Genomic DNA, 23983 nt, shown 5'->3' on the forward strand with positions numbered 1-23983 from the left:
CTAGTAAAGCAGGAGTGGGTTAAACTCTGTTTTACTTTAAATGGGAATTCATGCAGGACGTTAATCTGAAGTGTTGCATGGGCATCTGCTGTGAAAAGCAGAAATTTTTTGTATTGCCACCTGCCACCTACAGCTACCGTAAGCACTTTTCCCCTTTGCAGGCACTGAGAACATTGCGGCGGGGTTTTAAGACATCCTGGCAGCTATTTGCACCACATGTCTCCTTTGGACTAAGGCAGAGTAATTTCACCTGCATGCACATTCATTCTGTATGCACAGATCTGTCACTCAGACAACAGAAGAAAACAATTTCGTCTTCTAAGCCTTTTCAAGCTTCTCACTATTTGTAACATAAAGATATTCAAATGTAAAGCAACACTTCTACTTGAAGTGTGTTCCTTTGTGTAAATGACTCAGTAATACAATGTAGCTGTTTGAAACCACCTTTATTAAAACCAGCATATATGGCCTTTGGCAGTTTTAAGATTATCACTACAACTGAGTATGCAGTTAGCAAAGATGTACAAATGCCATTATTTACTTGCTTTACAGAACTTCAAAAATTTTCAGATGGTTTAAGCATAGTAACTAACTTTCTCCAAATTGGTAATTCTACAGAAGTGTTAATGTTTTGGTACTGACCAGAAGAAATTAAAAGTCCCTCTTTACCATCTTGAAAATTGCAGAAGCAATGACTTTGCAAGTGGAAATTGGGTGTACATAATGCAGGGAACCACAGAGAATGCCCCTAAGAAACAGGTACAAATACAGGAATTTATACCTAGGGACTAACAAAGTATGCCATGACAGCATAAGTGGAGTGAAAGAAGGAATGCAAAGTGTGTGTTCACCATTGGATTTTTTTCTTCAGGACTCTTAGCACCAACAAGGGTGAGTGGATGCCTAAGAATGACTGAAAACTCTGCTGGTGAGCAAGGTTATTCCCCCAACATGGAGTATTTTAAATAAATCCTCACAGGCAGCCAGCACCTTGGTGCTTTATGGTGAATACTGGAAATGGGAAGGTGCATAGGTGCACTGAGCTACCCTACACCTCTTACTTCAGGCTGCAGGTGAGGCAGAGCAGCTCCCCCTCCTACCAGTCTCCTGTGCCTTGCGCAGGAAGGGGCCAGGACTGTTGTCACAGTTCTTGCCTACACCTTTGCATAACTGAATTTGAAGTGTGAGTATTGAAATAGCATGTTCTAAAATATTTGCTTATCCCTGCCTCATTGTGTTGACAATTTGAAGACATGTAAACCCATGGATAGAAAAACACTTAAAGAAACCTAGATGGAAACAAGAATCAAGAATGGGGCTGTTGATTCCCACAAGTAAAAGGCACTAAAATTTTCCAGACTATTAAGAATATTCTATTTTCTGAAAGTAATAAGGTATTCAGGATATGCCTGAATGTCATTAAATATGACAAACATTGTTGGATTATTCACATTATCAACCACACTGTCATACAGATCAGTAGGATCTGCTGGGTTTTTTGGTGGTGGAGTGATTAGTCCTTTGCTCCCAGCACAGTACTGCCCAGTGAGGACCCGAGCCAAGTACATGTATTTTCTGCCATTCATATCTGGTCTGGAAAAAGTATCCTGAGCAGAATAACTTGCATCAACAGCAAAGTAGGTTCCATTTCCAATGGTTGCAGCTGTTTGGAAAGACAACGTTTCGAAATATAATTAGTGTTCACATTCCCATAAGAATGTCTAAAGCTCCCCCCCTTTTTTTTTTTCTACTCTGCAGAAGTCATAAATTTGGTTAGAGTTTAAACAGCAAATTCTAGTAACAATCCTTTGTATCAGAATCAAGTATGAATCCACTTAGATGTCAGATAAGTATCAACACCCAGGTTTTGACTGCCCTTTCCTACGGGGAAAAGGGTTCCTCTCTCTGTTTAGCCTTGTTGTTTAGCCTGCAATCCATCAAATTGCAAATCTTCAGAGCCTTTTTAACTTAAAATGGCTATACAATTATAATTACAGTTTTCTAGTTGCACTTCACAGCAAGTTAGAGAAATCATGTTTCTTTGTCTGAGACAGATTTCTTTTTTCTGACATTGGCAGAAAGCTGTTCAAGCCAGATGGGTCCTTCCTATCTGGCTGCTCTGATCTTTGGATATTTTTGCATGGCTACCCAGCCCGACAGAAGGGAAGCGTGCCTCTCCAATCGTAACTCGTGGCTGAGATGGAGAGGTGGATGTCAATACTCACAGGCAGAGAGAGGACATGGGGATCTAGGGCTCTTGCTTCCCAAGTAAATCCAACATCCTGGCACTACCAAAGAGCAGGAATGCATAACTACATCTCCTCTGGTCATGTTTTAAAAAGAAATGGTGGCTGTCATGTCTATCTGTGCACAGCCTGATACATTTTGTGTATGTTGGGCTTCATTTTCTCAAGAAAATATCAGCATAAGTACCTCTAGAGGATCCAGACAGAGAAATGTCTGCTTTTCGGATCCAGACCACACTGAAGTGTCAACTAGAGCTGCGTTAAGCTCTCTGGGTCTCTCAAGATCAAGTCAGTCCTAGGCATGTACAATTGTGTCTTAAGGAAGAAAACATTAAGAACAGAAAGTAAGGACTTTTGAAGTAAGTTTGCAGGACCTTTAAGAGCGACTGGCACCTCAGTGCAGCCCAAGTTCCACTTCTTTGGATCCTGTCCTTCATCTTTGAATGCTATCAAATAACAAGCATAACATGACTGTACTAGAGGAACTGGACAAAGCAATCTCTGAACCAATGCAGAAAGTCTTTCTGCTAAATATTTAACAGTTGTCCCTAACAACCATTAAAGGGGAAGAATTAATTCATGAATTTCAACTGATTTCACGTGCATAAAAATGGTAGGGGAGCGCGATCTTCTGCTTGCTTGTGCTGTCCTTATCTTTGGAGGAAACAGGAGAAGTATCTGCACCTCTACTTTCCTACCTGCCTTTATCTAAGAAGAGAGGAGATACCAGCAGCTAGTGGTTAGCATCTCAACTGAGGATGCTGAACAGCGGTCCTTGTTCCTTTCTGTAGGCAGATCATACAAAACATTTCTAAAAAGCTGCCCAGGCTTGCTTTCAGAGTAGGTGAGCTTTTTCTGATACCCTCTAGATGGTGGCATTCATCAACGAGGGATTAACAGAACAGGTTAATTCCTCTGTCCATACAGATTATGCTCTGGAGTTGTTTATTATCTTGTTCTCCAACTTCATTCAGCCTTCACATTGTACTGACAGTACTACAACATTGACATTCCCTAGCACCTCATACATGTGTAGGAAATTAACTGCTTTGGAAAATGACTCACCATTCTTTCCAGCAAACCCACGATTGAATCCATTGTAGTTGATTGTGCTCAGTGAGGATGCAGCTGTGCCGTGAAAAAGCAACTTCTCATTATTTTGATTTTTGTTCTTTGTACAGAGAGAGATATTTTTTATCTGGTATGTCTGCCAGAGGAAGGGATTTTGTATTCTTTCAATCTGCAAAGTTACAAAATACAACTATATTTATACTGGTAGGGACCAATATTTATCGTGGCAGGAAAGCATTAAACCAAACCAAAAGGAAAGAATGACAGTAATTTTCACTATGCCCTGTTAATGTGTGGTTTGGGTTGGGGAACTGAATACGTGAGCCTCCTGAAAAATCAGAAACCAAAGTAGCTTACAAGAGGTTTTCAAGCTTTGTAATTTTTGGCATACATTTGTCTTGCGTAGTATACCAGGTACACAGGCAATCATGGTAGCTGTGCCTTGTCATTTTTAGAAATAGGCTGTTGTACCACTGCTAGAGGCAATGATGTAAGATGCCTTCTGCACATCCTAATAATTTTTACTGATGATTTTCTCACTAAAGGGTAGACTGTAGCAATAGCATTACTTTGAACTTAAGTTTCTCTTCTAGATCTCAGCTTGGAAGTCAAGATTTCTTACTTTATTGCGTAGCTTAGCAACCCATAAGAAGCTCCTATATAAAAATAAATTGGTGAGAGGATAGATCTTGCTGGCTCCCTGTGCCAACAATGTGATTATAGCTCAGGGGGAAACAGTGTATCTGCGGCAAAGTATAATCTTAAAGGCATTGCTGTAACAGCTTTCCATTTTCAATGGAAAAAGACTTCAAGTCATTACCTGATTTTTTCTATTGTATACTAATATTTTGTTCTATTTGTGTCTTAGATGCTCATTGAATCTCATGATGGAAGAAAATTTTTCAAACACATATTCTCACTCTTAATTTCATCGTATTTTCTCCTATTTATCATGCCTCCTGATTCTGAATAATTCCATCTTCTCCCTGGCAATTAAATCTCTGTGCACTTTCACTCTGTTGCAGACTTTTCAACAAGCAGGATCAAATCATGACACTTTGGTTAAAAACAAACAGTCTAGCCTGAAAGGCTCTGGGACTGACAGGGAAGAAGTGGTAAAATAGTAAAAAGCTTTATGGCCAGTCTGCAAGGACTTTGTATTTTCCTTTGTATTCTGAATGCATTTGCTCATGCTTCCATTTCAATATAGAATTTCCCAATGGGAAATACCACATTAACTAGTGAGTACCACATTAGTTGAACACAGAGTCAGCCTGAAGACTGATGGTAACTGGTTTTGCATTATTAGAAGGCAGAAATGGAAGGGCAACTCTTAGGAAATTTGATTTGATTTATATCCACCCTGTACAGCGCTGGGGCGACTGACATATGAAAGGTGTATTAGGTTGCAGACACCTTACAAACAAATATTTAGGAAGTATATTAATGTTTTCAGCCCCACAAAATAATTTTTTTTCCCCTCATAGGATTTCACCTTCTCTATGACAAAGCTAGGACAGGTTTTCTTGAACTTCTTCTGAACTTCCAGATATTCCTGATGTGATGGCTTGAGATTCACCAGTTTGACCCGTTCCTTTTGCATGTCTTCCCACTGCACAGGGAGCTCTATTGACTGCTTATCTGCAAAACAGAGATTGCATTAGTATCACAGATATCTGGCTCAGTTTTGTAGGCACATCTTACAAACCAACTGCATATAGAGGGCTGAGAGGACAGTACCTTATGCAATACTTTATTCGAAGAGTACTCTCTCTCTTCAATACATCACTGGCTCTGTAATGCGCTGTTAAGACTTTACATTTTCTCTAGTCTAATTATCCCTATTCTAATATCTAACTAAAACAAGTTTGAAAGCCACAGAAGAATTTTATGCGTTTTTCATACACCACTTCCTTTGTCAAAATTAAGCATGAAGTCTATGCTCACTAGTCACATACGTAGAGATAATATTTGTACTTAAAATAGATGTTCTGATTTCAGTCATACCTGCCACGAATTATGAAACTAAAACTGCTGCCTATGGCATGCCCAGAGGGGAAAAAAGAAGAAAAAGGAAAACAAAGGAAAAAAAGCTATGGAATAGCTTACTTCTTTTGAATACCTGAATTTGCATTTATCAGAATTATCATTCAATAATCACTATTACAGACTTTTATTAGCAAAGCTGTAATTTACCTTCATTCTTTGGCACACGTTGAATGTATATAGTTTTTCCTTGGTCATCATTAGCCTGTAGAGTATTCAGATCCACCTTGTAGTTGTTCTTGTTAATTTTGACAGTAAGATGTGGTTTTTTAGCTATTTTGGCATCCTCCAGCTGCATATTTGTCAGTTTATCAAAAGCAACAAAGCTGTCATTGCTTCCTGGATACCTCCATTCTACCAAGTTATAAACAAGTTCTGCCTTGGATTGTTCTTCTTCAGTATCCTTAATTTTTTGGATCATTTTTTGAACCTCCACAGAAACAAAACAGACATCCCTACTAATACCAGAAATTTTAATGCAAGGTGGGGAAAGTTTATTTTCAAGCTGAATGGTAACATGCTTTCTTCTCTGGAGATCTGCCAAAGTGTCAATTTGCCTCTCATCAAAATTTTCAATTAGCTCATCTGAAATACTGTTTTCAAACTGTTCCTTTAAAATTAAGTTCTTTATCCAGGACTCAGTAGCATCCACATTTTTTTGGCTTTCTCCACAAATTTGAAATATGGCTAAATCAACTTTCTTCTCCAAAACCATGGGCTTTTTCTTCTCAGTGGGTTGTTTTTTGCCCCAAAAAAATGCTGCAAAGAAATATATGTTGATTATTAGTTTGAAATAAAAGATCTTTAGTTTTATATGCCCATGCACATAGAAAACCCACCTACTTACATTTAAGCAGAGACACCCACGAATCTCTTGTGGATGAATCTGAACCTTCTCTTTTCTTCATGCTTACGTAAAAGTCGCTAAGCATCTTTATCTGGAAGATGACGATTTTAATTTTTTTCAAATGCTGTACTGATCTTTTGCTTGCAAATTCCACTATAGCATCCAACATGTCATCAGCTACCTTTGCTGGACTCTGTCCTGCTCGACCTAAACAAAAATAAAAGGCATGTATCAGTGAACAGTACTTAAATCAAGGCAGCATCCAGAAAACAGAGACCACGTCCCCAGCTCATACAGACTGGTGTCCCTCTCTCCTCCCCCATTATGCTTTCTGGCCAAAGCCCCAGGCTTAACCTCAGCTTTACACCTAAGCCTGTGAGCTCCAGGAGCTGACACCCTACACAGAGCCGGGAAGCCCTTCTGCAGTTCACCCCCCGTTTACCTGGAGGCTCCAACAAGCACTTCAGCCTTAGCATCCCCCCAATATTTTTAAATCCACACATCACTAAATCTATCCCCGTGTTTATAGCAAGTACCAAAGTAAAACCAAATCAAAATCAGCAGAGGATTTTGAGACAAGCCTGCAGCGTATTTCAACATATGAACAGGAACACCAAGCTCAAAACAACTGCTCTCACTCCCCTACAACAACCTTGAAGTGCAACCTAAAGCTTACCCCGAAACGTTGGTGGGAGCCCTGCCAATTTCAGCCACGGCATCCCTTGGACAGCCATCGTGACACCAGCATGCAGATGATGTTGGCAGTCCAGGGGACCTGCCATAACTATCACTGTGGAGTCCAAACACTGACCCACACAACCAGCTCCTACCCTAACCTGGCATGCTGAGCAAGGACCAGCTCACGACTTCTTTTTCCAGTCAAGGGGAGCCTTGGTCTGAGAAGCATACCCTGCTTTCTTCAAGCCCCGCTCCCCAAGCTAACCAGAAGCTTAAGCCAAATAAGCTAGCCTGCCTCTAGCCCTCCACTGGAGCAGGTAGACTGAAACGAGACCTATAAAAAGTGTAAACTGCAGGTATTCTGTAGCCAGCCCACAATTTCCATAGTCAGCCAGGCAACGTTTTGGTCTCAGGACAACTCCAGCTTTCTTCGCCTGCAAACCCCAACCCCAGCCCCTCTGTGTGGCTGAAATCCCAAAGCAAAGTCTATGGGAAGTTTGAAGAAAGGTGCAGGGTGGCTAGCTGAGATACACAGTCTGTTTTGGGGCAGAATGTCTTTTATGGAGCAATACCTTTTCTTTAGGTGTTCTTGCTCAATCAATATTGACTGTAATATTTATACTTTAAAAAAAGCAGCATTTTTGAAGTGTGCAGATGGTGTTTGAACTGACTACAACGAACTTTCACAAAACACAGTTTACAGAGTTTCTTGTACAAGTCTACTGTTACCCATATCAGAGGTATTAACTTTGTTCCAGTTTCTGGACTACCCCCATCACAGCCCTTATCGCTTTCTCAAGAAAACACAAACCTGTTCCAATTGCTGGGAAGGCAACAGATTTGTACATCCTTAGCTCACACTCATTAAGCACTTTGGAAACCTGACTCTTCACGTTGTTGTCGTGAATCAAGTGGATGATTTTGCTGCACAACAGTTTTCCACCTTGTGTAGTAATAAAGCCATTTTGACACTGCCCAGCTGGAAGACAGAAGATAAATACGGACACATAACATTTTCAAAGTGCGTATCTCTTCTGATAAGACAGCTAGTTATACCGATGCTAGAAGAGAAGTAGAAAGAAATCCACTGTGAGCTATATTATCCTGGGTTTAGTTGATTCTGGTTTTCTCTGTAAATATTCTGATTGCAGAACTTCTTTAAGAAAGTAATTCAAGTAATTGTGTGCTTTCTAATTTCCCAAGATCTCTGTTACAAAGTAGTTCCCTATTAAGCACAACTTAAGAATTTATGTTGAATTTAAATATAGCTCACTTTTAAATAAAAGCATGCCAACAGAATGTTCACAATTCAATTATATGAGAAATCCTTTCTTATGCCACTTATTCCTTGAAAGCTCAAACTCTTATTCTGCAGAAGAGCTGAATGGTTAAAATACTATCATTAAGATAATGACCAACTGATCTAAGAACTGTGGTACGGAATCTTTAAAAAGATGTTTGTGTTTTTTCAGAGCACTCATGTTTGATTACAAACACCTCAAAATGGGAGTCATATTGTGAGGATGAATGGACTGATGAACAGAGTTACATACCACTTCACTGGTCACAAAGGTAACAACTGATTGCAAGATGCTCTGAATGCGCTGAGATCAGGCTGATAAATGGGGAGAGCCTGCAGAGCCAAAGGCTAGGAAAAATATCTGGGAAACTCCATCTTGAAAGTTAACTTCTGGACTCAGAGCAGGAACTTTTTGTTTATGCAACCAGAACATGTTCCTTTCTGTGCTTGTAGACGCCAGCCACAGGGAGTTGGGATTTAACTGCTCTACTGTCTGGAAGAATGCAGACTACAGAAGAACTCATGATCAAGGTGATAAGCAGAGTTACATTATTTCAATAAAAAATAATTATGTATTTGTGAATATAAGCCCAGATTTGCTATTAGCTTTTAAAAGCCAGTCCTGCACATGCTTACACCAAAAGAGAGTCTTGCACCACTTTGCTCAGTTTCAAAACCTCAGCTCTCTTGTAGCTGACAAAAGATGAGCTTAAAAATTATGCTGAAGTCAATGGGGCTGTTTCTGTTCTTAAGTCAGGAACACGCTTGAGTAATTTCAGGGGTAAAGAACTTAAATTACATTAATTTCCCAGCACTTATTAGCATAAGAAAACTGTATCCACTTTCTGCTCAGTTGTGAAAAGAAAAATTCTCAAAGTAGGTGTCAACAACAACAGGACTTTTCAAAATTCCTAAAAGTGAAAGCTATTTTTTCTGATAAAATAATTATACCATCAGAGTAGAGAATTATAAAACAACTTTAAGTTTTCAGAGAGAACAACAAAAAAAAATTAATCCAACGAAATAGTATGCTTTAACATACCATATTGAGCACATTCTGCTTCTACCCGGGAACCAGCAGCATCCATAATTGCTTTGAAGACCCCTTAAATTACACAAGAAAAGCATACGCATTCATTAAGTCAGCTTAGCTGTTTCTACTCAAAACTCTACCCAACTTCTGTATTCTACAAATACCCCAAATTCTTACGTGGCAAGATCCCACAAAGTGCAAAACCTTGCCAGTTCCCCTACATGTCCTCCATGACACACTGCACTGGCTGCAAAGAGAACACTGCCTTCATTATTGATTAGAAATCATTAAGAATAACTTCCTATTTCATCATTTCACCAGCCAGTAGTATGCCCCTCACCAAACCCTCCAATTGCTTTGAATTATATCATTTGATATCTTTCATGCTTGCAATTCACAATGTCACCAAAGAATCCTCTGCTTCTTACAGGTCAATTTACTTAACCAGGGCTTTGGCTTGCAGTGAAACATACTAGGACAAGAGCAGTTTTTCAAAGTTTTTGATCTATGAATTCCCTTTTATTTAAGCATTTTTGTTTTTAAATAAGAAAAAATCTGGTCAGAGGCCTTGTCTTTGGGTAGTTTGGAAAGTAAATGGAATATTCAGATCTGTAAAAAAACTGTTTAAGATCTGTTTCCTGACTAATCACAACTCTCTCTCATCTGAAAAACACTTCATAAAAGTTTCACATATGGACAATTCTTTCCCCTACCTCCTTCTAAAACTAGCCCAAACTTATCACTAAAGAAATACATATTCAATACAATACCTGATGTGGCATCAAATGTTGGATTTGATATGTTTACAATAACCTCTGTATCTTCCTTGGTAATATCTCCACTAATTACTTGAAGTGTAATGGAACCAATCTGCATCTCATGAACTCCCAATACTTCAGTTGAAACAGGCTTAATGAAACCTGCAAGGGAAAGAAAAATACCTTAAAACACTTCTCTAGTTTGGGGTATTATTCTCTTACACTGATGGGAACTTCAACTTATCCTTTTAAGGAATATGCTCTATATCAGTTTAATGGACCTAAAGAGTCTCTGCCTTTCTCTCTACTCCATTTCTGAAATCAGGAAGGCGCAGTATTCTTCCCAATTAAATACTGTGAAAGTGAAACCATTTCTATTCCTGTAAATTCCCACAATATAAATTCAGAAAGGACTCTTGGGGTTATCTGATCTGACCAGCTCTGTAATGGAGTTTTCTGAATTAACTCTTACAAAAAATGGAGTATCCAGCTTAAGAACTGCCGGTAATGGAGATCCCATCACACCACATTTGTAAGTTATTTCATCTTTACCCTCACAGATATAAAACTGTTCCTTACTTCTAGTTGAAACTTACCGAATTCATATTTTATCTGCACACTCTTAACTTCCTCTCTGATACTCACAGCAACTGAGAAGAAAGAGCTATATATTCTTATGAATAAGCCTCTGCTGTTGATGCAGTTCACTCGTATGTTTTTGCTATTGTATCACACTACTGTCAATTAATAAATGGAAAGGAATTATCCATTCAGTATAACTCTATATTAAAGATTAAAGGTACAGAAATACATGTTATTTATGGCTTGTTTGGCAAAGTGACAGCAAGTTCTTATACCCTTTGAGTAGGACAAATGAACAGTTTTCCTACCAGGGTGTCCTCTTCCATGTGTTAAGACTGGCCTCACTAAGAGATGAGCATGCCCTCAACAAAAGAAATTGCTCTTTAAGATTTTTACAAGTGGAGTTGAAGAATGACAGTCCATTAGGAGGCAAAAAATGCTCTGTATCTTAATGACATTCCGTCTGTTTCCTGATATGTATAAAACCACTTTACAGTATTTACATTCTCCCGTGTCCCACCTCCTGCCCCTACACAACTTACTTGACCGTGGTGCTGCAGCATTGCAACTTTCAGCTACCCTATGTTCTAGTTCAATGGTAAAAGCCTAAGAAGAGAAAAAAGGTACCAAAGATAGTATTTCACAGTTTATATACTGAATATTTCTATAATTAACATTAACAGTCACATAGCTCTTGCTGAGCCATCTGATGCATTTTACAGTTGTGTTTAGGTATCATTAATAACAGTGGAAGACTCAGTGTGGACAGTGTGGTAATAGATACTGTCTTTGCATTGCCAGAACTCCTCTGTCAAAAGATGAGTGAGCATCTACAGGTGTTTAGAGTGCCAGCAGGGAGGCCAATTTTGTCTGCAGCTTGTGCTTGCTGAGTTTATATTTCAGAGACACTGAATGAGACGCAGGAGAGACATCCCACTGTCACCAGCCCACAGCAATAAAAAAGTGCTAAATTATTCCCTTAAGAAAGCAATATAACTAAAATATATTGTTAAGGTGTAACTAGAACAGTATGTAACATAGATGGCTTTGTCCTGAGAACTACCTGAATGTTATCTGTATCTTTTGGATTCAAGAGAAAATGAACTTCCTGGAGAGTCTTCCGAGCGTGGCTACTACTGAACTTGAATACCACATCAAACATTAACTTAGAAACAACAGTTTTAGGAAACCCAAATCCTCCAGTTCCAATAGCTGGGAAAGTGATCGATTTCAGTCCAAATTCTTCAGTTTTCTTCAAGCAGAAATTGATTATGTCTTCTAGGGTCTGTAAAACACAGCAAAGATTCTTTTTTTTTTTAAAAAAAAAAAAAGGCATCATTTATTATTAGTTCCATAGAGACTATGCTGGTATGAGAAAAAGCTCTCAGTGCATGAAGGCATCTTTAAGGTGACTCCAACAGAAGTAAACAGAGTAGAGTCACCTAAACTAACTATTTTACATTCTGAAACTTCAGGATAGGATCCCAAATAAATCTGTTTTCAAAATCTTTTTTTTTTTTTTTAAATAATTAAAATGTACCTTCAGGGTCTGTCCTTTTCCTCCATCCCACACGGGAAGTATGGCATGAAGCACGGACTTGCAGGCCAGAGAACATCCACTGGTGCAGACCACACTGCCTTGACCAGCAACCTGTCTTTGCTTTTCATTGTCAAACTCTACTTGGAGCTCTGGTCCAGCCTTTTCCAGCAAGGCTTTGCAAAGAGGTCCCACGCCAAACTTCAGATCTGTGCCAACACTGTTGACAACCACGTCCGTCTGCAACAAAATTCCAACAAAAATACCTGTAGCTAGACTTCGAGTAAAAATATGCATCGAGACTAATAGCAGTACCAAAGCAACGCACAGCACGAAAACCAAGATGCCAATGGAGAAATAACCTGGTTTTCAGCACAGCTTCTGCATACTGAGTATTCCCAGACATGTAGGAAACCTACGGTAAGCAGCACCAGACCCACTGTGAGTACCAACACCACAGGTATCTGCGTGCGAGCAGGTCAGTCATTCACCCATCCATCCATCTAGGCAGAGCTGTCAAGCCCTCGGTGGAGGTAAGGCTGTGACTCACCTCATCCCGAGCAGATGCCAATGTCTGGGCAGGTGAAATAAACCCAACCTCTGCTGTCTGCCTCATCCCCTCTCCCCAGACCCAGCCTTTCCTACATTTCCTTGTGAACAAGTGCTGCAGTATTGCTCATTCTTCTCTAGCATCATCACAGGATGCAAAATATATGTATTGTATAAGGTACACATAATGTAGAAAGTTCAATGTCCCTTTCCTCCTTTTCACTGAAGTGGGATTGTCTACACCTTATCAGAAAAGCAGCACTGTTACGGATGCATGACTAACCAAATCCAACAGGTGTTAAAACTCAGATTTATTCTTCAGCAAAAGTTAGTTAGAAGTCCTGTAACATTTTATAAAAACCACAGGCTCAATGATGTAAAGAGAATTAATGCTACACGGCCGACTTAAGAATCCCCAAGATTTAAAGTGATGGCTCAAAATGCACGTATCACTCACCTAAGAGCTGAGGGCTCTCTCCCTCGAGGAGTTACCTCGGGCGGTGCCCCGGCCCGAGGGGGAGTCCCCGACTGCAGACCCGCTGCTCTGAGGAGGACTGATTCCCACATGTCCTCCGGCGGGACCCCGTTTATACCCCTGTCGAATCTGACCTGTGGTCATTTAATTCTATTGGCCAGGAGGGTCACCTCGGTGTACCTGGTGCATCTCGACTGGCCAGTTCAAATTTCAACCTGCAGCCTCCAGGGTTTCCTTCCCCTTCTCCCTTCCTGGAGAAGTTTCGTTTCCTGCTGGCAGGATGGGGGGGCGGGATGTACTGCCACATGCACCAAAATGAGATGAAGGGAGGTTGCTGTGCTCTCATGAAGTAAAACAGGCAAAGCCCTCAAGTCTGGTGGTTGCTTTGCTTTTTTTCCTCTGGAGATGTTTTAATTACAAAGTATTTTAAATGTGTGTCATACTGAGGGTTTTTTTACATTTAGTATTGCTCTTTTATTGGAAGAGCCTTTTACAGGCGGCAAAATGACAACTGAAGCAATAATATTGAAACAACAGGACAATAATAATAATTTAGGGAGATTCTAAACTCCCAAAGTATAACAGTCAGGCGCTATTGAAAAGGGAGATTTATCAAGATGCACTTTGCATCACCGAAGAAAAAAACATAAGGGAAAGAAACTACATCAGAGGTGTAAATTGACTCTTGATGGTCTAGATGAGTAGTAGTTAAACTCTTTGTTAGCAAAAAGAATGAAAAAAGAAAATGGGGGGGCAGGGAAGTAGAATCAGGTCTAGACTTCAGCAAAACAACCTAAGCATGCACTCTTCTATGGGGTCACTTTTCTAGAGCCCAGTAACTTCTTCATAGACTGTGTCTACAAACCCATCCAAAGAGAAGGGAACTAAAAAAATAAGCTATGTCCTCCCTGTTAGCATGACTCACAACAGCAGCCCAGAGACGTGCTGATTTCCCATAATATCCAACCTAGATAGCTACAGATCTTATAAATACTTTTAGAAAGTATTTTAATATTTCTCTTTTAGAAAAAAAAGCAAACTGTCTTACATGTTGACCTTAGATCTGGAGAACAAATAAAACCTAGCTGGGAATGAAACATCCCAAAATTCACAGCTGCCACTAGGAACAGCTGCAGAATGACAGACCCCAACCTGAAATCCATCAGTTTTCCAAGCTTGCATCCTTGTTTAGCTAGCACATAGCTGTTGTTTCCTTACATAGCAATTGCCTTGTAAAACAATATAACCTACTCCTTCCTTTTCTGTTTAAAGAAGATCTTCACATCAAGTTAGAGAGGAAGCGGAAAATTAAAGACCTACCGTGGCTTCCTGAATGTTTTTCTCCTCTACTCGGATGCGAAGTCCTTCATTTGTTGTAACCATGTGCAGATCATCTCTAGCCACCTGCAGATCCTCTTTTCTCTTCTCCTTCTGGCTTTCTCTCAGCTTACGGTTTTCCGAGCGCGGCAGCGGTATTGGGGAGGATGATTTAGCTGTAAACACTTTTTTTACTGCCTCACTCAGGAGCTGAACTGTTTCTTCCACATCATCCACAAGATGAACCTCCTTCAAGCTGCTGTCCCCCATGGATTCTTCCAAGGTCTCCTTGATGGAGGATACGATTGAATCTGTACATGTGTGCAGTGGGAAGCCAAAAGTCCCTCCACTTATAGCAGGCAGAGCTATGGAACGATGATTGTACGTTTCGGCTAGTTGCAGACTTTTCTTCACTGTCTTTCTTAACAAGTACGCGCACTTTTCTGCTTCATCCTTCCTCCACCTGGGCCCAACAGCATGAATGACGTTCTTGCAGGGGAGTTTCCCAGCGCCCGTGATAACTGCGCAGCCAGGCTGCAAACTCCCATTCTTACTCACCAGCTCGTTGCACTCCTGTTGCAGCTCTGGACCAGCTGCTTTTAGCAGTGCCTCAGCAAGGCCACCGATGTGTTTTAAGTCTTCATTAGATGCATTTACCACAACATCAACAGGGTAATTACACAAGTTACCTTTATACACTGCTACTACAACTCCATCTGGCAGCATTTTCTTGTAGCAGAGCTTTCTTTTCTCTTTATCACCAACTTTTTCACCCTTCTGTTGTTGTCCTTCTTCTTCTTCTTCCAGCCTAATCAAACAGCTAAATTTCTGCTTTGCCTCAAAAACATATGAATTTTTCCTCTCAGTGAAGAACTCTTTGGCTCCTGGTTTATCAATTGGCACATTTTTTGAGTAAAGGGATGAGAGAATTTTTTCAAACGTGGTGACTGCTTTTGGCACTTCCGCTCTTGGTCCGCCCAGGGAAATACATGGTGTCTTGGTGTCAAAATGTACTGTCACACATTTCTTCTTCAATTCATGATAAACACTGGTTTTTTCCTGCTCTACAAACTGCACTACCACCGCTGACTTAGCTGGGATTACTTTTTCCATGTGTGTGTTTCTATCTATGAAATCATTAAGTTTCTGATAAACTTCTGTTACGGTCTTAGAAAAGCCAGCAATAATCACTTTATTTTCTTTTCCAACAGGTTCATCAATGACTAGAGTTTCCTGGGAAGAATTGTACTTCTCATGCAAGGAGGCAAGAAGAGTCCTCCACTGCTCCTTTTTAATGACCTCACCATCCTCCACATTGATACACTCGTATCCTAAGTCTGTCTTTATTTGCTTCTCTGCTTCTAAAAGATCTTTGGGAGCATCTCCAAATAGCAACACAGCATCATCCTCAAGCTCATAAAAAGTATTGATTTTTTTCCTTGTGAATAATGCCTCTGACATTGTTTTATTATCTACACGCTGTAGATAGTAGAAAACATGGGGATCGATGGTAACTGATGTACATGGCATATTCAATACCTTTTCCAGTAAGTCAGCTTTGATTTTATATACTTCCGCAGGTAATCCACATAACTGAACAGTTTTTTTTGTGTCATCATAAAGTATCTTTAAGCACGGATATTCTTTGTGAATATTCTCTTCTAGCCCAGCATTGTGCAGAATGGCGTACTTCCCTGGGATCACCGACACCGAAATCTCTATGCTTTGTTTTTCCCTTTCACTTTGCTTCATGGCTTTTTCCATGCATTCCCTCACTTCCTTCTCTGCACTGTCCACTGCTGCTCTGTTGCCTGCAATCACCACCATCTCCTCAGAAATATCAGTTATGATCAAAGCAACATCTTTCACCAATCTGTTTTTCATGTCTTCCCAATCCGCTGAATTTACTTTACATTTTATAGCTATGTAACGTGCCATGATACGTGAGAACTCGGTAGAAGCATCTTGCTTCCATGTCTTGATCAACTTAATCATTGGCTTTTTCTGCTCGGAAAGAGATGACGATGGGCACAACATAATTTCTGGGTGTGCACAGTCTGTCTGGGGCCATTTTAGCTCACAATGGCAAATTGCCATTTCCTCGTTTATGTCTTGGATCAGTTTAGCATGCCTTTGTAAAAACTGCCAGACATATGGATCTAGTGGCACTCCAACAGGGTCTGGCATCTTGATAGTTGGTCTTTCTTCTCCGTAGAGAGCTGTTCCCAGGGAGCAGTAATATGGATGCACAGAAATCGGTGTCTGTTCCATTAAATGCTGCTTTTCCAAGACTGTGTTTAGGTCTAAAAGTTAGCGCACATACACACAAACACACGTATATCATTAACTTCAAATCAAGCAAATTACTCTGTTCTTAGAACTATTACATTGAATAAAGATTATTATTTTTTTCCATTTGAAAGAGCTATTTTTACGTCTTTCCCATTTCCAAACCACTCTGTAGGGGACAAGATAAGAGGCTTGGCTCCAACTAGTTTGGTAAATATGCTTGTGGCTGTATTTACCTGTACAGCTACACCTTGCTCTCATTTCCTAAGGAAACCCCACCGCAGAGCAGGGCCATATCAATGTACTACTATGAAATGCTCCTTACTCTCAACTTAAAATAAAACTCTTTGTGCCAGTGCATTTTTACTTTTTTTTTTGCAATTTCTGTTGGAATGGACAAAGGAATTATAATGTTGGCAGGGACTTAAAACCACATTACAATGATCCAAATTACATACTAACTTAATGTACAAAATATTCTTAAGCAAATTCTGAGAGGCAGAAGAAAAACAATCACCTGGCAGATATCTTTAATTAAAGTAAAGGAATTTACTAAGCCAAGAGTCTCCTAACACAGAGATATTTACCAGAGGTTGTGCTGGCACAAAAACGAGACAGTGATTCAACACAAGGAATAGTAACAAGATCATTCTTTAGCTCTATTCTTCCCTGATAATTAAGGTATTTGATCTCAATTAGTTTCTGAAAGCTAACTGTGAAAACTGAAGTCATTGACAGATCCTGCTTCCTCTACCTGCAAGTACAATTAATGTTGTATTGCACGTAAAAATCTCTGTAAATGGGTAAAAAACGTCAGTGGGAACAATCCATGCACAAAGCAGATATTAAAATAACCTTTGGTAACATAAAAAAACAGAGAGATTCTGAAACCCTACACATGCAGCAGTATTTATAAATACAGAGCATTTCCCAGGAACAGGGCAGTGTATGCTGGCTTTAGCGACAGCAAGCCAGGCTTCTCCTAATGCCCAAATTTGTGGTAATTTTCTTTCAGATCCTCTGCCTGGGAGCACTTTGGTCAGGCAAAGGACAGCGTTACCTTTGTGATCACAGAAAGTAATGATGGCCGAGTTCTCCTCAGGGAAGAGCTGGACGTCTGACACGGGCCCCCCTCCATTCCGCGCATTCTCAAAGTAAACTGTGATGTAGTCTGTGGAAATGGTGGCTGGTATGTTTTCAGCCTTGATGCTCTGGGTCAATTCAAGAAGCCTGGCAGTTATTTTGAATTCTTTAACTCTTTTGTTTTGTGAACATTTTTTGACAAATTCTTCAGTATCTGTAAACAGAAAAGCAGTATGAACTGACTGTGTTTTCCCGCACTGTTATCAGACCCAGCTATCACTTCTGGCAAATAAATGAGCTGAGTCTACTTCTCCCTGCATTTGGAGCAAAACTGTCTTTGGTGCCAAATAACTCTGTGTTGTAACAAAAAGGGGAAATTCACACAGCCGTGTTACTCTCTGCTATTCACTACTGTTGTGTCTCTGTTCCCCTCTTATTCACCTCTTGTATAAACTAAGCAATTCTCACTGTTCCGCCATCTCCTCAAATGGAGACTTTATATACTTCAATGATTTGCAGAACTCATCTCCACACTCAGTCTGCTTCTAATTTTTCTCCATCTAACCCAAAATAAGATAGAGACAATGAAACATTCTCGTCCAATTTCAATTAATGAAGATGCCAAAATTTTCTTTTTTCAGTGTAACATTTGCATCACAGGCAGCTGTATATGAGACTTACATCTTTCTTGAGAGACTACAGTCCAGGTACTTTTTTAAAACTGTCTGAATCTCCAACGGGAGAAGAATCAAGCTCTGAAAGCTATTACTCATACATATACATGGAAATGAATGATGGTGTTCATTCTGTCTTACCAATACTTTTTATAAAGGTAGCTACAGCAGCATTTATTTCAGGTATCACTTCCACAGTGAAGTCATCATCTACTGCCAGGCCACTGATGTTCTCCAACAGCATACGTAAGCATTTTGGACTGCAACCTTGTATGTTTTCAAACACCACTGAAGGTGAGGTCTCTGCGGACTTTTCTGTGATGCTCTCCGCAGAGCCAGCTGCCTTCTGGAGTTTGCTGTTTGGAACAAAACTCTCTGCTTTCTGCAAGGCTTCTGCATCATCTTCAACAGAAAGAGAAATAAGCCACATGACATATTGGTACACATTTCCTGGAATAAACAAATTTTGCTTACCCTTTCTCTCCTTTTCTTTCCCAAGAAAAGAGATCATATAACCAATCAAATACTGCAGAATACCCCAGGACATTTTGGGATCCAAAACAGCCCAGATGCGATATTCTGCGGGGCTGCAGGTAGCTTTTTTTAGTGGCACAAAAACAGCCATGAGTAAGCAAGTCCAAGGTCACTGGTATGTCTCCAGGTCAGAGACATAAATAAAATAAAATAAAATCCATTGAGATAATTGGGTATATCTGCTCAGGCATTGGTAACGGTTGTGAGAGACCCTGCAGCCTCTGCATCGGTTTCTTGGCCCGGGTGCGGGCATAACAAGCCCGAGCATAGCTTGGGACATCCGCAGGCACCATAGGCCACCAGTAGCTCTGCATGACTCAATGCAAAGCCTCCCGATGACCACTGTGCCCTGCCATCAGGGCGGCATGACAACACCGAAGGACCCATGTGCACAGGAGGCTGGCAGGGATGCAACGAAATTTTGTGGATAGAAAATATAACAGGGGTGCCCACCGAGTACCCCAGAAGTCCAGCAGCTGCCGGAGGAAGGCAGGTCTCCAGCTTTGCAGACAGATGAGGGTGAAGGCGGGAGAGAACCTCTGAAGGGCAACAACGTGCTCCTTCGCGTGCCTGAGTAAACTAGAAGTGTCACCCGGGTATGCGGTGACACAACTGTCCAACATGTCACAGAAAACGGCGGTCACAGAGCGCTGCAGGGTGGCGGGGGACTGGCACAGGCCAAAGGGCATCGCAGGGTGCTCAAGATGGCCATACTGGCAAACAAAGGCAGCTCTCCACTCCTTCCCCAACAAACACAAGCAGGAGCATAAGCCCCTCTCAGTTTGGTAAACCAGCACATCCCTGCACCATGGCGGGGAGATGAGCAGCGAGTGAAACCCTGGTGCTCACCTGGTGCCCTCAGCGTAAACCTGCAGGGCCAACGTCTCTGGCCGTGGCAGAGGACACATATGACTGAGGGGAGGGTTGCTTGGTGGAGCAGTTGTACACCTGACTGGAGGCATGGGGCTGGGGGTAAGGTCGCTGCTTGGTTTTGCTCAAGAACACCCCAAAATCCCTAAATCCTGGGGTAGCACCCAAGAAGGTGGCCATGGGGGGCAGCCCCAAGGAGACAGAGACATGAGGTGGGAAGGCTGGAGAAGGCAGCAGCGTAAACAGGCTGGCTCTGTCCGCTCACCAGGTTTCCAAGGTCTCCTGAGGTGCAACAACAACTGATATCAAACCCATAACATTTACAGAACACAGCTGCCTTCAAAGGCGTACCAGCATAAGCCCAACAAGAGGAAAATAAAAGAAGTAACTGCAGAAGCAATAGCTCTACAGATGCTAGTTATTAATTTCTAGATTGCCAACAGTAATGATCTGCTCCACTATGTCCAATAAAGCAAGTACAAAAAAGCCAAACCCGAAAGCTAGGCTGACCTAAGTGTCATGGTTTAACCCCAGCCAGCAACTAAGCACCACACAGCCACTCACTCACTTGCCCCCGACCCAGCGGGACAGGGGAGAGAATCGGAAAGAAAAAGGTAAGACTCGTGGGTTGAGATAAGAACAGTTCAATAGAACAGAAAGGAAGAAAATAATAATGATGATAATAATAAAAGGATTGAAATATACAAAACAAGTGATGCACAGTGCAATTGCTCACCACTTGCCGACCGATTCCCTCCCAGCGATCCCTCCCAGCCCCACTCCCCCCAGTTTATATACTGGGCATGATGCCACATGGTCTGGAATACCCCTTTGGCCAGTTTGAGTCATCTGCCCTGGCTGTGTCCCCTCCCAACTTCTTGTGCCCCTCCAGCCTTCTTGCTGGCTGGGCATGAGAAGCTGAAAAATCCTTGACTTAGTCTAAACACTGCTTAGCGACAACTGAAAACATCAGTGTGTTATCAACATTCTTCTCATACTGAATCCAAGACATAACACTATACCAGCTACTAGAAAGAAAATTAACTCTATCCCAGTCAAAACCAGATTGCTTTCTGAATCATAAAGCTTAGCAGAATATTACTGAACGAGGACCTAACCGAAGTCACTGAGGTACTGGGGAGACGCACCACTTGCACCACAGACTCTACGAACTGTAGGGAGCGCAAAGACACCGGGCCTGGGCTTAAGACCTTCAATTTAGGTGTTTCTACGCAGATCTTATTTTAGAGCAGTTACGCAGGATAAGGGAAATAAATCCCTCTTTGGAGATGTTCCTCTGATTAAAAAGGCTATTTTATAAGCTAAAACTAGGCACATGGTCTAAGTCTGGCAAGGTGAACTCCATCCTTGGTGATCAAATCTACAGTGTCCCCGGCCAGACATCTTTCCCTCTATCACCTGAGTCAGGCTGCCAAACTCAGAAACTTTCAGCACAACTCCCCACAGAACTGGAGCTGTGTATGGAGACAAGCACCAACGTTTTCGTTTTATGAAGAATCAGCACACAGAGTGATAGATAACATTTTACCTTTTGTTTGAAGGTTGCTCGTGGCATCCAGAGCCTATAACAAAATGAAAGTAAAATATCAGTGACTGATTTGACGCTCTCACCACTGTCTCAAAGCTCTGGTTAGGATTACAATTTTTATTCACCTTTGTGGGAACTATTTTTTCTTCAAATGCCTCCTCTTCAGCAGCTAGTGCTGTTTCAGGCTCTGTGACAATCAACTTCAATTCTCCTTTTTCTCCTAAATACACCTTATGAGACTGTCTCTTAAGGACTCGTTGCTTCACTAAATAAAACCAAAAAAAAAAAACAACCCAGTGACAATCCAAATAGAAAGACAACTTTAAATTACGTAGCACTTTTCCACCATTACATTAGGACGCATATACTGTCCCACAAAATGAAAGAGCTTTAAACTCGTAACACTAACACAGCACACATGAGGGTCTCTTCCTGAACACAAACGGAAGAACAGCAGAGGATATGATTTCTGCAGAAGAGCACCAGAGAAGCGAATCTCAGCTCCACCACACGTTTCCTGGCTGGTGTCCAGTGGGCAGCCCCACACTGGGGCTGCAGCACCAGGGTCCCGGTACCAGCCCCACACCTTGCAGACCCTCTTACAGCCAGTGTTAAATGGCTTGGGGCTATATATTTCCTGAACTTACCAGCTGGGTGAGTCAGCAACTGGGAAGCATGATAAAGCAGAAAAAAAAAAAAAGTATATATATCTGTGTTTATGCACATACATGTACATGCATGTATATGTATACATTTAACGCAACTGCAGCTAAATGCTTTCCACCTTGCTGCAAGTTTATATAAACACATGCATATTATATACCTCACATTTCTAATATATATCTGTAACTACAATATATGTTAAGTTATATTAACATAAGCTTTATCATTCCAAGTGGAATCTAGAGAATACTACTGTGCATGACAATTAATATACACGTATATATACCTGGTAGGATAGAGTTATTAACTTATAGCCTGGAGTTATTCAAAATGCAACCTAGGGGCTAGGGCTAAGCACCGAATTTAAGCATCCATATAAGCCAATACATATTATATACCCTATATTGCGTATTACGGGATGTGCGTGACATTACGTACTCTATAGATTTGTACGTCCCATACTAGAGAGCGTATGCTACATGGTACGCAGTAATTAAGTCAGTATAGATACATTTTAACCCGCAGAAAGTTTCGACTTGCGAGTCACAACTCACAAGGCGCTGACTTCTGTAGGGAGCCCATACACTAACCGGCTTCCCGCCCCTCCGCCCGGGGGGGGAGGCGGGCAGCCGGCGGGCAGCCCTCGGCCGCGGCCGCCCCCTCCACCCGCCGGACCCCCTCAGCCCTCCCCCCCGCCCCGGCCGCTCACCCTCGGGGTGGGCGAAGCAGACGAGGAGGTGCCCGGTGCCGGTGGCGGTCCGCAGCTCGCACTCGCCGCCGCCCGAGCGCTTCTGGCTCTGGAAGTAGCAGAGCAGCTTCTTCTTCAGGGCGGGCGGCGGCTCGGCGGCGCCCCAGTCGCCGCGCACCAGCAGCGGGAAGGCGCCCGGCCGCGGCCCCGCCATGGCTGCCCTCTCCCCGCTGCCTTTCGGTTTCGTTTCCCGGTGGAGCGGCCCCAGGCCTTTTCCGGCAGCCGGCGGGGGCCCGCCAGGCTGCCGAGGAGGGCGACGAGGGAGGCGGGCGGTGCGCCGGGACGGGGCCCCCGCCCCGCCGCTGCTGTATATCGCGACACACCCGCCCCGGGCCGGCTTCTCCTCACCCGCCCCAAGGCGGCCGGCTGCCCGGCCCCGCCGGTCACAGCCTCGCACCTCCGCCCTTGCGCTCCTCTGCCCGCCAAAATTTCCTGTGGCACCCAGAGCTGCCTCAGGCGCTCCCTGCACGGTATAAAATGTCGGCTTCCTCCCTGTGCTGGGAGCTGGACGCTGCCGGAGCAACAAGGTTCCCCCCTGTACTCCTCCGCCTCCCCCCTTACCTTTCGGTTATAACAAACTCACTTGGAGAAGCAGCGTCTTACTTAGCGCCTGCACAGAGCCCCGTGCTACAGGTTTCTGCTCCGTGCTTGATGCCCTGGGCGCCTGTAACGCAAGCACCGGTGAAAAAAACCGCCTCGGTGTTCTCCGCAGCTTCTTGTGGTGGTGGAGAAGCTGAGAACGGATGCGTTACTGTCTCCTGGAGAGAAAGTTCAGACTGGTAGAAGTGACCCATCAGCTGCAGTGAAGCACCCCAAGCCATCGTCTCTAGCTCCTGTCATGTCAATGAACCAGTGACCACTGGTATTTGTTACAGAGGTTGATTAAGTTCACTCATTTTAAAAGCAAAACTTAGGACTTTTGGCCCCCCTGCCCCCATCTTGATCTCAGGGACTAGGAACTCAACACTCAGCATGTTTCAGCAGCTAGAAAACTGACACCATCAAAGGCAAAGAAGCCCAAAGCGAGCAGTTCCAGCGCTGTTGCAGAGGGAGCGATGAGGTGGGGCGTGAATGACCAGCCTGATCCTTACGGCTCTACCGAGATACTTGCAGGTTCACATGATTTCACACCAC

General features: G+C 42.3%; 1 protein-coding gene across 3 annotated transcripts; it reads right to left on the reverse strand.

Annotated features, from left to right (window-relative positions):
* Positions 1-427: 427 nt before the first annotated feature.
* On the reverse strand, positions 428-23012 carry LOC128143964 (protein mono-ADP-ribosyltransferase PARP14-like). 3 transcript variants are annotated; one of them, XM_052792105.1, is made up of 17 exons: positions 22811-23012; positions 21564-21703; positions 21439-21472; positions 18627-18887; positions 17789-18025; positions 14443-16742; positions 12102-12338; positions 11625-11846; positions 11104-11167; positions 9992-10141; positions 9231-9293; positions 7700-7867; positions 6211-6417; positions 5514-6122; positions 4813-4958; positions 3312-3486; positions 428-1663 (listed from the first exon to the last, which is right to left on the reverse strand). In XM_052792105.1, exons 1-17 carry the CDS (start codon positions 23001-23003, stop codon positions 1374-1376), a joined length of 5496 nt encoding a protein of 1831 aa, XP_052648065.1. In that variant the 5' UTR covers positions 23004-23012; the 3' UTR covers positions 428-1373. The 3 variants fall into 3 exon arrangements, with proteins under 3 accessions (XP_052648065.1, XP_052648064.1, XP_052648066.1); XM_052792104.1 differs by having other exon boundaries at positions 18627-18935; XM_052792106.1 differs by lacking the exon at positions 22811-23012 and adding an exon at positions 22086-22114.
* Between the last annotated feature and the right edge of the window lie 971 nt (positions 23013-23983).

The sequence above is a fragment of the Harpia harpyja genome, chromosome 7 (genome assembly GCF_026419915.1).
Source record: "Harpia harpyja isolate bHarHar1 chromosome 7, bHarHar1 primary haplotype, whole genome shotgun sequence".
In the NCBI taxonomy this organism is placed as follows: domain Eukaryota; kingdom Metazoa; phylum Chordata; class Aves; order Accipitriformes; family Accipitridae; genus Harpia; species Harpia harpyja.